This window comes from Nycticebus coucang, chromosome 4 (genome assembly GCF_027406575.1).
Source record: "Nycticebus coucang isolate mNycCou1 chromosome 4, mNycCou1.pri, whole genome shotgun sequence".
Taxonomy (NCBI): domain Eukaryota; kingdom Metazoa; phylum Chordata; class Mammalia; order Primates; family Lorisidae; genus Nycticebus; species Nycticebus coucang.
The window spans coordinates 74,018,713-74,034,341 of NC_069783.1; the positions used below are offsets into that span (position 1 = coordinate 74,018,713).

Here is a 15,629-nt window from a genome sequence, read left to right on the forward strand (position 1 = left end):
TCTCACTGAGGATCTTCAGTTCATTGAGAGTCACTGCTGGACCTCGCCCTGCTCTGCATGGAGCTGCTGCTGACTTTGCACTGATCAGTGAACGTGTGGCTGGGGTTCTTTCCCTGCATTTATGTGATTGTCTGGTGAGGTTCCTACACTGAAAGGTTAAAATCTTCAAACTACCCTGCACACCCCACTCCCATCAGTTTTGAGTCAATAGCCTACTGTGTTATTTCATTCCTTCACATCACCTGAGGGCTTAGGAAAAACCTCAGGCTATTATGCAATGAGTGAACAGAGAAAAATAGGAAGCAATATGATTCAGAAAATTGAGAGTAAAGCTTCTCCCCAAAGTCACTTATTTCAGAATAAATTTTGAAGAATATTTATTTCACTTATTCATAACCCTGAAACTTGAAAAGACAGAATAAAAAAAAGCTTATATTAGTTGTACTTTATAGCAAAGATGCAAAAGTGTAAACAATATATTAGCAAGTAAATCTACAGTGTGCTAAAAGAACAAAGTTTAAGATCAAGTAGTGTTTATTTTAGCAGTTGTAGAACAGCTGAAAACTAGAAAATTATGCAATAAAGAAAATGTATCCATAGATGCTAAAAAGATAATGGGTAAATTAAACACCTAGATCTAATTAAATCTCTTGTTAAACTAGGAATTATATGATGGAATTTTAAAATTTCTATCTTAAACCATCAGGCAACATATTTAACAATGATTTTAATAGAAACAGTATAATCAAGGATTTAAAAAGAGATGGCTATTATCAATTTTAATTGAAATTGTTCTAAAAAATCCAGTAGAAATGGAGTAAAGGACACAGACCCAAGTAAACATAAAATAGAGACAGTGATCTATAGGCTGTATGATTATTTCAAGATAATCTGAGAAAAATACCAGGAAAACTATTAGAAATATAACCAAAGTACAATCTCATTAAGATAGCTAAAATAACTAGAAAAAAATTTGAAATATGATCATTCGCTAAGTGCAGGATAAACAGGGCCTTTAAAAAGATACAAGTTAAATTATTTATAGATGAAACATTTAAAAAAACTTCTAAGCCATAAAAGTAAGGTAAATGATATTACTTGTGCCCATTTATTTAATTTGGAGATGAGGAAGGACTTTCTAAATGTAATATCAAAGGAAGCAACCATAAAACAAACGATAGATGTGATTGTAACTATATGAAAATTTAAGGGACTTCTGGTTCCAAAATGGCAGCGTAGAAACAAGCTGGCTTCACTTTCTCCCACAGAAAATAAAAAACAAATATACAACACTGAAGTTATCATCAGCAATATCTCAGCACTCAAATATGAGGTTGAGACGTTTGAGGGCCACGAAGAAGTAAAAAGACTCCAAACAAATGGTAGTAGAATCAGAATTCCACATCCCTGATACTCTTGCCCCAATCTGTCCCGCACCAAGGGTTTGGAAAGTTTTATCGTGTCTACACTGTGGAAAGTGAGATTGAAGTTGACAACCAGCTTCTTCATCAATTTGGGTTTCCTGCAGGAAACCTGTCCCTGCCTCTCTCCTGTGGAAGCATTAGGAGTGCAAGAAAGGAGGATTATCCCCAAGGACAGCTAGAGACAAAGCGGGAAGTAGGGCAACCATCTCCAGCCCTGGAAACTCTGCTCTGTAACTTGGTCAAAGGAGATGCCATCAGAGTGGCTGTTCAGCAGCTCCTGCTGCAGAAAGGTCATTCCACAGGTCCTCTGGGCACAGACGCCTAGCCTGCCTTCCCATGTCACCACCATATTCCCTTTGGGACCTCCCTCATTCAAGATGGGTAGCCTTCTGATTGTTTACTAGAATTGAAGCAAATATGGGTTGAAGGTGCCATCTAGTGCCACAAAAAGGGCAACAACCTAGTGGTTAAAAAAAAAGAAAGGTAATCAACAGGTAAATTACAAAATATCTATAAGTAAATATATCCAGTAAAAACCAAAACAAGCCAGACAGAGAAGACTGGAATAAATAAATGATCCTTCAATGCAAAGACAGAGACATACATCCACAAGAAACAATAGCAAATGGAAAAACATAACCTTCCCAAATAGACAAATCAAGAAATCAGTGATTGATCCTAAGGAGATGATGATATGTGAACTCTCTAATCACGAATTCAAAACAGCAATTTTAAGGAAACTCAGTGGTCTCCAAGCTAACACACAAAAGCATTTCAGAAATCTATCAGAGAAATTTAACAAGGAGAATGAAATGATTAAAAAAAATCAAACAGAAATTTTGTAACTGACAAATATGTTTGCTGAACTGAAAAATTTATTAAAGTTTCTCCACAGAGGAAAAAATCAGTAAGCTTAAAGATAGGCTATTTGAAAATACACAGAAGAGAAAACGGAAGAAAAGAATGAAAAGGAAGAAGGATCATCTACAAGATATAGAAAATCACCCCCCCCCAAATTATCTAAGAATTATTGGTGTTCAAAAATGATTTAAGATAATCACTAGAAAGGAAATAAAAATTTAACCTGAAACATGCATTACATCACAGTCTAGAGCAGTGGTTCTTAACCTTCCTAATGCCGTAGCCCTTTAATACAGTTCTTGTGGGTCACGACCCACAGGTTGAGAACCGCTGGTCTAGAGGTTATATCCCTGATATAGAGTTTCATCAATTCAATATGTACCTTTAAAATTAAGATTATATTTTAAAAATCTGTTAATTCATAAATAAAATATAAAGGAATAAGAAATATACAAAAATGTACTCATTAGTAAGACATGCAAACATAAGCAATATTTTTATTTATTTAAAGTAGTAATTGTTATTCTGAAATTGATAGGAATATGAGTAAAGGAACATTCCAGTATGTTGGGTCCATATATTCTGATTCATACTGCTAACTTGCTAACTTTTTCTGAAGACCAATTTAGCAGAATGAAGCAAAACCCTTAAAATGTCTAATACTCTGAACAGGCAACTTTTCTTCTAGGAATTTATCCTGATAATCACACATGTGCTAGGTTAGCTAAAACATATTGAGTGCAAATTATGTAGATGAAGTATTATAGATGAAGTATTATTTAAATTATGATACTTTGTAACCATTTGGCATAATTTTTTTAGAAAAATTTATTATCAGAATTATTTTTCACTTTACTATGATAAAAAAACAAAATTGCATATGCTATGGAACTATAATTATGGAAAAGATCGTATGCATAAAAAAAGGTCCTAGAATAAAATAATTCCTAAGAATTGACAATGGTATGGTTTGGGAAGTGAGATGAGAGTTGATTTTGCTTTTATTTGTCTTCATTCTGTTTTTTGTTAAGTTGCTAATTCTCTTTAATAATTATAAAATATTTTCAAGAGAAATAGAATATTTCCTAAACTATAATTTAAACTGAACTTAAATGTGCTCAGAAGGGAGTTTGTAGTTGGACAGATAGTATTCAATGTAAGTTATTTTTCTTAAAAATGTAGCTTAACTTCATACATAAATGAACAGCCTCAAGGAAGCCTTTCAGGATCCTTCTGGCCTCATCTGCTTAATCAGAACGTGAGTAGTTTGCATTTTTATATTGCAGTGCTTGTCAACTGTTCTATGCACGGCTTTTTTTGGTCTGCTCTATCTCTGTTTTTCAGCCACTGACATTTATCAGAGCTGTGCTGTTTTCAAAATGCTGAGGAGGGGTTGGCAGGAAGTGGAGCATGAAATTTTTATCCAGGTGTAGAGAGAAAGGGAGAAAGGAAAGATATAGAAAAAGAAGAAAAGGATGAAAGCTTCTAGACGTAGTGTGGGGCCAGACAGACCCTGGCAGAAAGCCCAGCTCTTGGAAATTGGCCCTCACCCCAGGATTTGTAAACAGCACAAATCCATTGATGAAGATGCAGGCAAGGTGAAAGATCAAGTTTGGCCATCTCAGCAGGACCACATGGCTGCCTGCTGACCTGACTGGGTCAGTGATCCAAAAAGTTCCTTCTTTTTTACAATTATTATTATTTTTTATTTTTAGAGACAGAGTCTCATTCTGTTACACAGGCTGGAGTGCAGTGGCATAATCATATTTCACTGCAGCCTTACACTCTTGGGTTCAATCAATCCTGCTGCCTCAGGTCTCCAAGTAGCTGAAACTATACATGTGAACCACTATGCCGAAGCCCTTCTTAATAATAACATCCAAGTTATAAATATATTTGTTATCAAGACATTTAGGGATGTACAAAAAAGCATGAAGGAGGGGCGGCGCCTGTGGCCCCAAAGGGGTAGGGCACCGGCCCCCTGAAGGTGGCAGGTTCAAACCCAGCCCTGGCCAGAAACTGCAAAAAAAAAAAGCATGAAGGAGAACAGAAGCAAATTCAACCTTATTTCACTATACAGACACAAATGCAGAGTTTAATGATCCCCCTTAGAGCTGAGACAGTTCTGACAATTATAGAAGGTCTTTCAAAAGCAATCCAGGCTCATGGTGACAGCCTCATCCCCCAAGCTTTGGCCCCCTCCTCCCAGTATTCTCCTGCAGACTCCTTGGTAGATATGTGGGACTGTTTTGTAAAAGCCGGATTCTGGACATTTCTATGTACATTCATAAATTCATACATTCCATATTGATGCAATCCCTAGAATTACATTTATTTTGTCTTGATTCTCTGCATCTTTTCCATTCAAGGAGCAGGTCACTAGAATGAACACATTTCCATTTTAAAATACAACTAGGACCTGGGAGGTAGAAAAAAGTCCGTATCATTGCCACCATAGTGTGATTTTAATCAGCTACTCTTCTCTTGATTCAATTCAATTTACTAAATTGGGTTGGGCTATGAAGAGAATGGAGTGATAATTTGGTAATTTGGGATTGTGGTTTCTGAGGCTGGAACAGGCACCTCAGTGCAGACTTGGGCTGATTCTAGTGAGGGAAACCACCAGAGAGGGAGAGGATATTACTGTGCCTTTTGCATTCTGCCTAAAGAATACCAGTGAGGTAGCTGGGTCCCTGACAGCCCACAAGGGCTCTTATTTGGCAGATGTTTAACTCATTAACTGCCACATCTCTCATCATTCCAGCTGGGAAGAGAAAGGAACTTCAGAAACGAATTTAAATGATGCCTCTAGTAACATTTTCTATTTTATCTTTTAGCCTTTCTTTGAAGAATCCTGTTAAGTTTTTGAGTTGTATTTCACACTTCATGGCTGCTTCCATTTTAGTTCCCATAAAGAATTCTAGGGCACTTTTAAGCTCTCTCTGCCTCCTTGGGACTACTTAGGAGAATATTTCAGCTATTTGTGAGCTTGTCTTTTGTTTAAACATTTTCAGAGTCAGACAAATCCTCTTATGAAAACATATTAATTATTCAAGAGGATGTTTCCGCACTGTAAAATAAAACCAATAAATCGTACAAGGTGGATATTTAAGCTTATGCTCCTAATCTCTTCACATGCCACTTAATGTGCACAAGAGGCTTTTAAAAATTAGTGTCTCAATTATATTCTATGATAGAGAGAACAGAGGGGCAGCTAGCACAACTATTCAGCCCCCTCTCTGCATGAGCTCAGGCAGCTGTGTGATTTGTGAAGGTGGCTGCTCACGAGAGCACTGGGCTGAGCTGTAAGAACAGAACATAACTTCAGATTACTTTTTATTATCTGAAATCAATGGCAGTGAGGAGAAAAGGAAGGTTAAGGAACTTAGCACTCCTAGGGCTATGAAAAAACCATCAGATTCTGTCTCATAGCAGAAACTCTATGTAAAGAAAGAAACTCTCATGAAGTAGTTGGGGGTCCCAGGTGCTAGGAAGTTTCCAAGTTCCAGGAAGAAGGCTCCTGCTGCTGAAGACAGCAAGCCAAGAGGAAAGAAAGCTGCTGGGTAGACCTATGTAAGAGGCACACAGCATCTCCAGAGCACAAGTCTGAAATACACTGAGAGTCTGGATTAGTCAAAACCAACACACACACACACACTATCCCATTTTCGTTGATTCACGTGAAGAGATAAGATACATCCAGAAAAAGTCTGGCATATCTTTTTCATGAACTTGAAGTTTCAAAAATGAAAATGAAAGACCCAGGACAGATGGTAATATTTTTTTGTCACTTTATCTGTGTCACAGAATAATTTTGAAATGGAGATCAATAAAAATGTACAGACTACAATTAATTTCAATCAGGCAGAAAGAGGATGCAAATTAGGGGTAGGGTGAACCCCTGCATGATTTTACCCATGCATATGAGATGATAAAATGTAAAGATAGAAATTAGGAAAGGATTGGCTAGGTGTAGTAGCTCATGCCTATAATGTCAGCACTATCTGGGGGGCCTAGGAGGGAGGATCACTTTGGCTCAGGAGTTCCACACTAGCCTGAGCAAGAATGAGACTCTGTCTCTCCTAAAAATAGAAAAATTAGCTGGGGGTTGTGGTGGGTGCCTATAGTCCCAGCTACTCAAGAGGCTGAGGCAGAAGGATCACTTGAACCCAAGAGTTTGAGGCTGTTGTGAACTAGGAAAGCCATAGCACTCTAGCCTGGGCAACAGTGAGACTCTATCTCAAAATAAATAAATAAAAATTGGGAAAGAGTATAACTTGAAGGATGCCAAGGAAATACAGGGCATGCCAGAATTACAAAACGCAGCCCCAGTGGAATAGTTGTGGGTAGACCCCGCGGGATGTGGCAAGTAGGTATCCACTGTGAGAAGGGGCTCAGGCATTGGGCTGAAGCTCTGGGTGAGTCATGTGTGAGACACAACCAGACTTGGATCTCTGATTCATCTCCTGTTCTAGAACCTCAACTGTCCCTTACAGACAAAATGATTCTACCACTTCTGCTGGTATGACTTGGTAACCCTAGGAAGGCATTTTTAAAAAGTAAATAGACAATGAAGAAATGGTGCTTCTTTGTATGTAATTCATGTGTAGTAGTGAGTTTTGGATTAGCATATACTGCTTTCTGTGTGATTTGCTTCTAAGATGTTAGAAATGAGAGTCATTTCAGAGAATTTGATTTACTAGATTGGTAATTTTTAATTGCAATACTTAGGAAAATCCTGTAGTCAATGTTTGGATGCTCAGGAGGACCTCATTTGCTGAATCCATAAGTTTAATTCTCAAGAGGTTGAAATGCTTTAAGAGAATTTTATATGCTAAATTTAGAAGTTTTGATTTATTAGATATACAAGAGCTAAGTAAATCTTGAGAAAGAATTTATTTCTCCCAATTGTAAATCACCCTGTTAGGGATTTAAGATTTTTAAGAAAACCAGATGTATTAAATTTGTGATTATAGTTTGAAATGCTTAGAAGAATTTAATTAATTGAGTTTGTAAATGTTGTTTACACTCTTAAGATTATTTGATTTGTTAAGTTTAGAAAACATTGTGACTAATCAAAAATATGTAAGATCATTAGATTAAGTTTGAAAATGGTGTCCACATATTTAGTGAGAAGTATTCCATCTCATGTTCAAAAATTGAGCTTTAGTCAAAGAACAAAAGAAGGTGAATGTTCAACACTTTAACACACACAAATATGATTTATAAGAAATCTTCCGTAATATATGTTCAAAGGCCAAAACCCACTACAATTTTAAGAAATTGACTATCAAAGCACAGAGGTGTAAGTTGTGCTATCAAACATGCAAATGATGCTCTTCATGTTGGGGTGGTGACTTTGGGACATAAAGGATTGGGAAGTGAACGTATGGTTTGGGATGTATAAAAAAGAAAACATTTTTTTTTGAACTATGATATACAATATCCAGATGATGCACTTCTGATACAGTGTTTGTATATCCCCATGTGTGTGAAGAATGCTGAAAAGCATTTGGGAAGACATTTTTGGATCCAATAAGGAGGATTTTAAACTACAGTCTTAAGAGGAAAGGATATGGTACAAAAGATAAGTACCTTATACCACATACAGAAGAAACCCAGGAGGAGGTTAAGATAGGAATGGACGTGTATAATGGATCTATCGGTGTGACAGGGTTTACTAGAGATTTAATGTTAATTACTATTACCCTTACTGGGTCTCTGTCAATGAATTGGGGGCTTTCCACACCTCTTACCTCTCTTCTCCTTGTACCAATATTCTACAAGGTAAGTTTTATTATATCCATTTTATCAGATGAAGAAACTGAGGCCCAGAAGGTTAAGTATCTTGCCTATGTTTCTATAGCTAGTAGGAGGTAGAACCAGTACTGGGACCCACTGCCTGGCCTCTTTCCTATCTTCCATTCTACTGCCAAAGGCTAGAAGTAAGGTCATGAAAGGGCACTCTCCTACAAAGGACAATGAAGGCACTTCAAAGGGTGTCCCAAATTTTAAACACAGCGGTAAGCTGAATTAGAAAGTAGATTAAGTAAAGTATCATTAGAAAAAAAAAAAGGACAAGTTATCAAACCTGGAGCTGCTTAGATAAATTTCCTGGAGCAGCTCATAGCTGTATTAAAGCTCATGCTGAGGTTTGTATCTCAAGGACATCATCAGAGCACCTCTTCATCCCTGGGGTTTCTTGTCTATGTAACCTCGTATTTCCTCTCCCACTGAGGTGCAATTGCAGCCTCTCAAGGAGGCAAGAGAGAAGTATGGGGCAATGCAAGCCTGTCCCTCAGCCTGTCCTCTGGTCTATGACTCTCAGACCACGGGGTGCTGGAATTTTCCTGTGTGTGTGGCATCTTAATATGGTATGGACTAGGCATTGAGACAACTACTGTTGATACAGCACTTGGAGTGCTGAGCAGACTGTAGTTTTCTGTTAATCTCACCTTAAGGGAGATAAGTGGATAGTGTCCTTCTTGTTGGAGGGACACAGAGAAGGGTCCATAAAATGTCTGTGAGTTTCCAGTATGCCTGGATAGCTAGGAGGCATGATGGAAGTGATGAACACCCCCTCCGACTGGAAGTCTTATCTTGAGCCACAGTACCTGCTGGAGGTTTTGGGGTGTGGGTCAGGAATCCTGTGGGGCTTAGTCACCTGGAGTGTGGAAGAGGCAAGTGTGAATTAGAAGCCATAGTTATGCCAGAACAGGGACTTCTGAATAAAAAGTGTTCTAAGTTATAAGAAAACTCTATGGCAGGCAGAAATTTGGCCCAATTTTTCTTTTGCTTTAAAAGATGATATCATAGGCATGCTTTAGGGTTTACTTGAGGTATTGGGTCTGGGTTTGGATTCTGATCAATGTGTGCACAGTCAGTTCATTTATAACATGCACATGTCACTTGGATAGGTTCTGGGAATAGGAAACCAGATGAAACATCCCTGTTTTTATGGAACTTGCAGTCTAGTGGGCAGGGAGATGTGTGAGAGACTAACAAGGTATATATAGTTACAACATCATTGGACAAATGCTATGTGAATAGATAAGAAGGACATCACATCTAGACTTGCAGGTCAAGGTCAGCTTCTTAGTGGAGGTGTCTCCTGAGCTAACCTCAGGTTGCCAGGTGAATGCCAATCCTACAGCAGGTGGTCCTGGACAGGGTAATGATAATCAGGTAATGCTCTGTTCAGGTCACCCCCTTTCAAGAGGACCATTAACAAATGGGAATAGCCAATAAAGACAAGCAAGTACGGAAAGATGCAGGAATCTGACAGTTAATTGGGGTGGGAAGATTCAGGAGGGATGTTGGAAAGGCTGCCACTTGGAAGAGGTGTGAGACAACTAGAAATAGTCCAAAACCAGGGAGGCAGATTTTAGTTCACCAGAGGAAGAACTTTCTAATAATTTAACAATTGATTGAATTTAACAAATGACATAAGTTGAGTGAGATATTTAAGCAGAGTTTGGTTCTCTTAAGAATGGTTCTATCTGGAAGGTTGTAGGGTTAAAGTTTTATTTGGGTGGAAAATTGTCAGAAAGGTCTCTAAACATCTTCTCTGGTACAATTGCTCCCTTATATTTGAGATATGGGTCCAGCCAACCAGGTAAGGTTCAAGGACAGACAGCAGGTTTAGTAGAGACCTGGGAAGTGGGCTACTTACATTGGTAGCTGGGTATGGCTGGGACAGAGAGGAATGGACAGCAGGGGTCAGTAGGCAAAGTTTTTTTGTTCCAGAGACAAAGACATGCATTTGCTCTTTTGCTCTCTCAGAGAGCTCATTCCCTCTTTTGCCTCCAACTGTTACTCTGTTCTTTATTTTGCAGAGAGATCATCCCTACTTGGATATTTCTTTTCTTTCAAACATTATTATCCAGAACCAGTCTGAGTAGTGAGCAACCTGTCCCTTTCATCTCACTGAAACGACACTTGCTCCTACCAGGCAGAGAAGCAATGGCAGGAGGCCAGTGTCTTCTGAGCCTCCTGTTGCTATACACACAGTTCTGCATCAGGTTACCTCTTGCCCCTTCTCCCCTCCTCTGGGGCTTAGAGATGACCCCCCGCTTCCTTCTTAGTTTCAGCACCACAACAGAACCAGTCATTGTCACTGACCCTTGTGAACTGGGTGTCTCTTGTCTTGAAACTACATGAAATGTCATACATACCTTTTAGTTTTTACAGTAGGAAAGAATTTTAAATCTTGAGAGAAATTGCAGAGTTACAACAAGTAAAATGCCTGCTGTTTACTGGATTTTAAACAGAGTAGACATGATCTTATTTAGCTATATTTGTCTTTGAATTTTTTTTTATTCTAGGTCACCACTAACTTAAAAAATATTCTTTATGAAGGGGATATCTCTTTCATTCCTTTCCTGTCTTTCTCTCTCTGTCTTTTCCCTCGGGCCCTCTATGAAAAGGTTACAAGAAACATTTAAATTAGTACTACAACAAGCAGCTAAAATGTTTTCCCTATGTACATTTTAGTTTCAGAATGAAATTAGGCAAACTTTACCAAGATGGTTCCCCAACAATTTCTTTAAAAATCCTATGAAATTAGAAGGTAGAGATTTTCTCTTTAAATTAATCCCATTTGACCCAGTAATACAGTTCTTAGAATCTATCCTAAGGAAAAAAAAATCAAGAAGGCAAAACAAAATTATCATATACAAATGTTTGTTAGAATAATAATAATAGCAAAAAAAAAATAGGAATCACTTAAATGCCCAACAATAGGGAAATGGTTAAGTAAATAATAGCAAATTCACAAAATGGAATAACATGAAGCCATTGAGATTATGTGCCTGAAGACTTTTGAATAACCTGGGAAAGTGTTAATATTTTTCATTAACATCAATGGACAAAAGTAAGGTACAAATTATGTAGAATTTGACCTTAATTATATAGTGTAGTATTCATAAATAAAAATCTGAATGTTGACAGGTGTTATTTTCAGATGGTGAGGTAACAGTGATTTGTATTTTGTGTCTATGCTCTTTGTATTTCCCAAGACTTCTGCAATAAACAAGGTTTAATTTTTCAATTAGGAAAACCACATTGTTGTTATTTTTTTAAATTCTTGATTCAAAGATTGTCCATTAAAAATTCAAGGAACATACAAAAAGCTAACTTAACATTTCTGCTAAGTCTGCATTTCCATGTAGAATTACCTGGAGAAAGGAGAGATAATTCACCTGGAGAGAACTTAAGTCTCCCTTTCTTTCTAAAATAGTCTTGGGAGAAAATGGATGACCATGTATGTAGTAGATACATTCACTAGAGGGGCATGAATTTGAGGTGTGCTCACCAGGCTGAGAAAAGAAAAACAAACAGAGCACTTGGAGGACATAGAGACCTGAAGCCTCAAGCCTAATTATATTCATTGCTGACCCCCCTGGGCTGTATCTGTACATTAGAGACATGGGGACATTTCTTGCTGCTGTCACTTCCCAATGCTCTGGCATCTGAGACCTTCTGATTTCACTGAGCAAGTGTCATGGAGGGTCAGAATCCTGCCATGGTTTACCCAGAGAAAAACAATAATGGAGCAGAAATCTGGCTCTCTGCCCAAGTCACTATGAGGATTCTGACCCCGAATCCTATCTCTAACCTAAGTTCCAGGGGAAAGAGCATGAATGTGGAACGTTTTTCTGTGTAAGCCAAAGGGACAGGGTTCCATCACCTACAGAATGTTCTGGGTCACATTGACTGACAGCTCTTCCTAGAGCCATGGTGCAAGGGTTCCATGCAGAATAAACAAAAACAAAGCACCACCTCCCACCCCTCTAATTTAGGGATCAAAAGGAAAGAAAGCATATGTAAGACTGAAATGGCATCAGATTTCATTGCCTGGATTTTCAGTTACATATTATGCTACGGATTTTTTTTTTTTTTTAATTTAAGGAAGCTGCTGTAAGATTAAAGAAGCAGGTCAGTGCAGAAAGATTCACAAGTATACCTCCCTTTCAGCAAACTGAGTATCTAAAAACCAGAGAGCATAAAGATAAATTTACAAAATAATTAATTTCACTACTACTTAGAGTAATTGTTTCACCCTCTACATTTAAGATATAAATTGATTCAGCACAACTTGTTTTACAGATGACATCTTAAGCACATAAGGATTGTATAAAGGGAGACGTACATGGAACTAACAAATCAGCATTTGGACACCACTGCAAAAGATGGAAGTATAGATCTCCCTGATTTCACAAGTGTTCATTGAATACAGAAGCTGAAAAAGTTCTCACATAAATTACTGCAAGTCAAATAATCTTCATGCAAAAGGGGACTGTAGTTTGGAATTTTTTTTCTGAAGTTTTGTCCTCACTCCTTTTTTGGGTTTCTCCCATGCAGTTAGCTCATCAAGAACACCAAATGAATTCACTGAGTAGTGAATATTTTAAACGTATCTCCATACTCCAGGTAAAAAATTTAACACCTGTGCACACACATAGACATATACCCTGAAGACCAGAACACCCACGAGATAGTCAATACCAATAGAGGTGTCCACTAATAATCGATTTCCATCGTGCTACCCGAAGAGCCCCATATTTGAAAATGTCAACCTTTTCAGTTTCAATCAGCTTCTGAAACCCTAACCTGTTGGTTGCAGGAGAGGAAGTGCTCTCAATTGCCTTTGCCAAGCACATTTCTCTGTGGATACTGACAGGCTAAAAACATTGACCTTACATTGCAAGAGAAATTTAGAAAACCTGTTAGGTAAGCTCCCTGGATCCCTATCTGTGGAGCTTCTTAAAAATGATGTGGCTTCCTCTCCTGAATGAGAACTCCTAGCAGCTAAGAGGGTGATAAATTAGAAATCCTAAGTATTTTATGATTATGATGAAATGCTTTTCATATCCAAATAATATCAGGGAGTTGAAATGAGAGCAGAAAGTCCCAGAATTTTCAGCAAAATGTGGAAAATGAGGTATTTTGCCTAGGCATGCTTAGAACATGAAAGCAACAAGAGGCTGCCCAACAGAATGGCAGGCCTGGAGGAATTTATAAGCCCTAGCCAGGAGCCAGCCCTGTGGCCAAGCCCGGAATATCCCCCTTCAGACTTTAAGGGTAAAGGGAGAAGGAAAATATGGAAAGGAGAAAAGCACGTGTTGAAAGGAAAGGTCAGGAAGATGAGTAGAGAAGGAATGAAGAAATAAGAGTTAAATGAAGAAAAGAAGAGTGTGTCTTGAAAGGAAGGAAGACTGGTGATGGGTGAAAAAGGAGAAGAAAAAAGATAAAATAAAATCCACGATCAACTGACTCATTTATTCCACTACCTCTTCGGCTGTCAGTAAAAACCTCAGGGCATGGGTGAGCCAGTCTTCCCCTTGGACTATACACTACCCAATCCCAAATCTCCATGGTAATGTCATGGTCATCTATGAACTTTCTTTTCCACAAAAGGCAAGCTCACCTATCAAAGGCCACAGCGGTCATGGAGTAGATACTGGCGAAGACAGCAGCAATGGGGAAGAAGTTGTGGAACTTGCAGTAGAACAGGCCGTAGTACCACTCGTTGTGCACAGCATAGGTGAAGTTCACCACGGTATTGAATGCAGCCATGGAGGCCTCGGCAAAGGCCAAGTTCACCAGGAAATAGTTGGTGACTGTCCTCATTCTCTTGTGGGCTAAAATGATCCACATCACCACTACGTTGCCCACCACGGAGGTCACCACGATGACCGTGTAGGCAGTTGCCCAAAGGACAATTTGCCACGCTGGCTGCACGAACTGGTTGGGCTCTGAGGTATTAGTGGAGATGTTTGGGAAGAGGTCTGAGGCCATCGGAAGGACGTTGTCCATTTCGCAGCTAGGCTGTAAAGTCCTCTCTGCACACACACCCCTTTTGCAGTAAGTCCTCTGGCAGGCGACTGGGGCTCAGAGTCCAGTTTAAGTCAGACAAGAGGGCAAAATGTTTTTTCTTGGCAGGACTTTTTTTTTTTTTTGCAAGCAGGGCTCGGTGCTCAGAAGAAAAACGCTTCTAGATGTGCTGTCTGCCTGCCCCTGGTGCCTCTGAATTCCTCTGCTTGCAAGCTTCAGGAAGCATTTGAGTTCAGAAATCTGGAGACAGCGTTTCTTTAAACTGGAAGAGGGAAAAAATTCCTCCAGTCACGGTTCTAGGAAGCAGGAGACCCCCGTCTTTCTGCACCTGCTGCTTACAACTATTTTCCCTTCCTGCGGCGGGAAAGGCAAAGCCCTGTGCTGAGCCGGGACTTGAGAGCAAAAGGGGCGGGGAGGGAGCGCCACGGTGCGACCTGTGAAAGTTCTGAGTCTGTGGCCAGGATTCGGGTGCCCAGTGTCTAGCTGGAGATTTTTCCTTCGCTTTCGCTGCCGCCCCGCCGCTGCCCGCAGTTTCGCAGGCGGCCCTCAGCTCGGGGTCCTGCTCAGCTCCGGAGTTAGCAGAACCTCAGCAAGCTGCGCACCAGGCTTTTATAAACTGCTGCACAGACGTCACCGAGAAGGGGCAGTACCTGGACTGCGTACTTGCCAGTCCCCTTGCGCAGCGCTGCAGCTGCGCCAGCTGTTGGCAACTGTCTGGCTCCACCGCCGCAGCCATCACGCCTTCTGCCGCTTGCTACCTACTGTGGGCGTCAGCAAGCTGGGAGTCCCACGCGCTCCGCGAGGGGGCAGTAGGTGGCCTGGGAGTAACGGAGTCAGACCGAGTCCGCGTGTGGAACCTCATTTGCACCAGCGGTGTAGGGGGAGAGGAAGGGATTGAGAAACAGCTGGAGTGAAGGATACTCAACTTCAAGGAGGGTAGCCTGGAGCGCTGCGACAATTCTGCAGAGGCGCCTGCCTGTGGCAGTGTGAGCTGGGCCAATGTGCGGGCGACGTGCCAGCGCTGCGCTGCAGCCAGAGTGCGCGGCATGCTAGCTCCACAGCAAGAGGAGACCACTCCAGGGTTGCAGGTGTCCGGATAACAACTTTCCTGAGGTCGTGTCTAGGAAACACACCTTCGAAAACCTAGCTTCTCTCCCTCTTGCGGCAGATTTCCCTGGGAGGCTGTGATAGGCTCCAAGCTCTGGGGACATCTTAATCAGCTGCCTTGGTGACTTGGCCCCTAGAGCCTGAGGAAGCTCCATCTGAGACCTTCAGATGAGCCTGCTGCGCAAGCACAGGGTATTGCGAAGCTCGGCGAGCGCAGGAGTAGTCAGAGGCAAACGCGTCTCCCAGGCACGCGACTCTTGCTCTCTGCCAGCACCCACTGCGGCATTGCATTCGCCTTCCAGGGACCCAGCAGCCTTCGCCTCCGCACCTCTCAGCTTGTAGACTAAAACCGGGTCCCGAGTGGTGTCCGGGGCTCTTCCCTCTGTGCCCGTATCAGGTTTG

At 40.4% G+C, this 15,629-nt stretch overlaps 1 protein-coding gene across 1 annotated transcript in view; it reads right to left on the minus strand.

Moving 5' to 3' along the window:
- TACR1 (tachykinin receptor 1) overlaps positions 1-14,825 on the minus strand; it is a 180,615-nt gene extending 165,790 nt beyond the window's left edge. The window contains exon 1 of the mRNA XM_053589705.1: positions 13,714-14,825. Within this exon, the coding sequence (XP_053445680.1) occupies positions 13,714-14,102 (389 nt within the window). The 5' untranslated portion in view covers positions 14,103-14,825. The remainder of the gene's footprint in view (positions 1-13,713) is intronic.
- Positions 14,826-15,629: the final 804 nt, after the last annotated feature.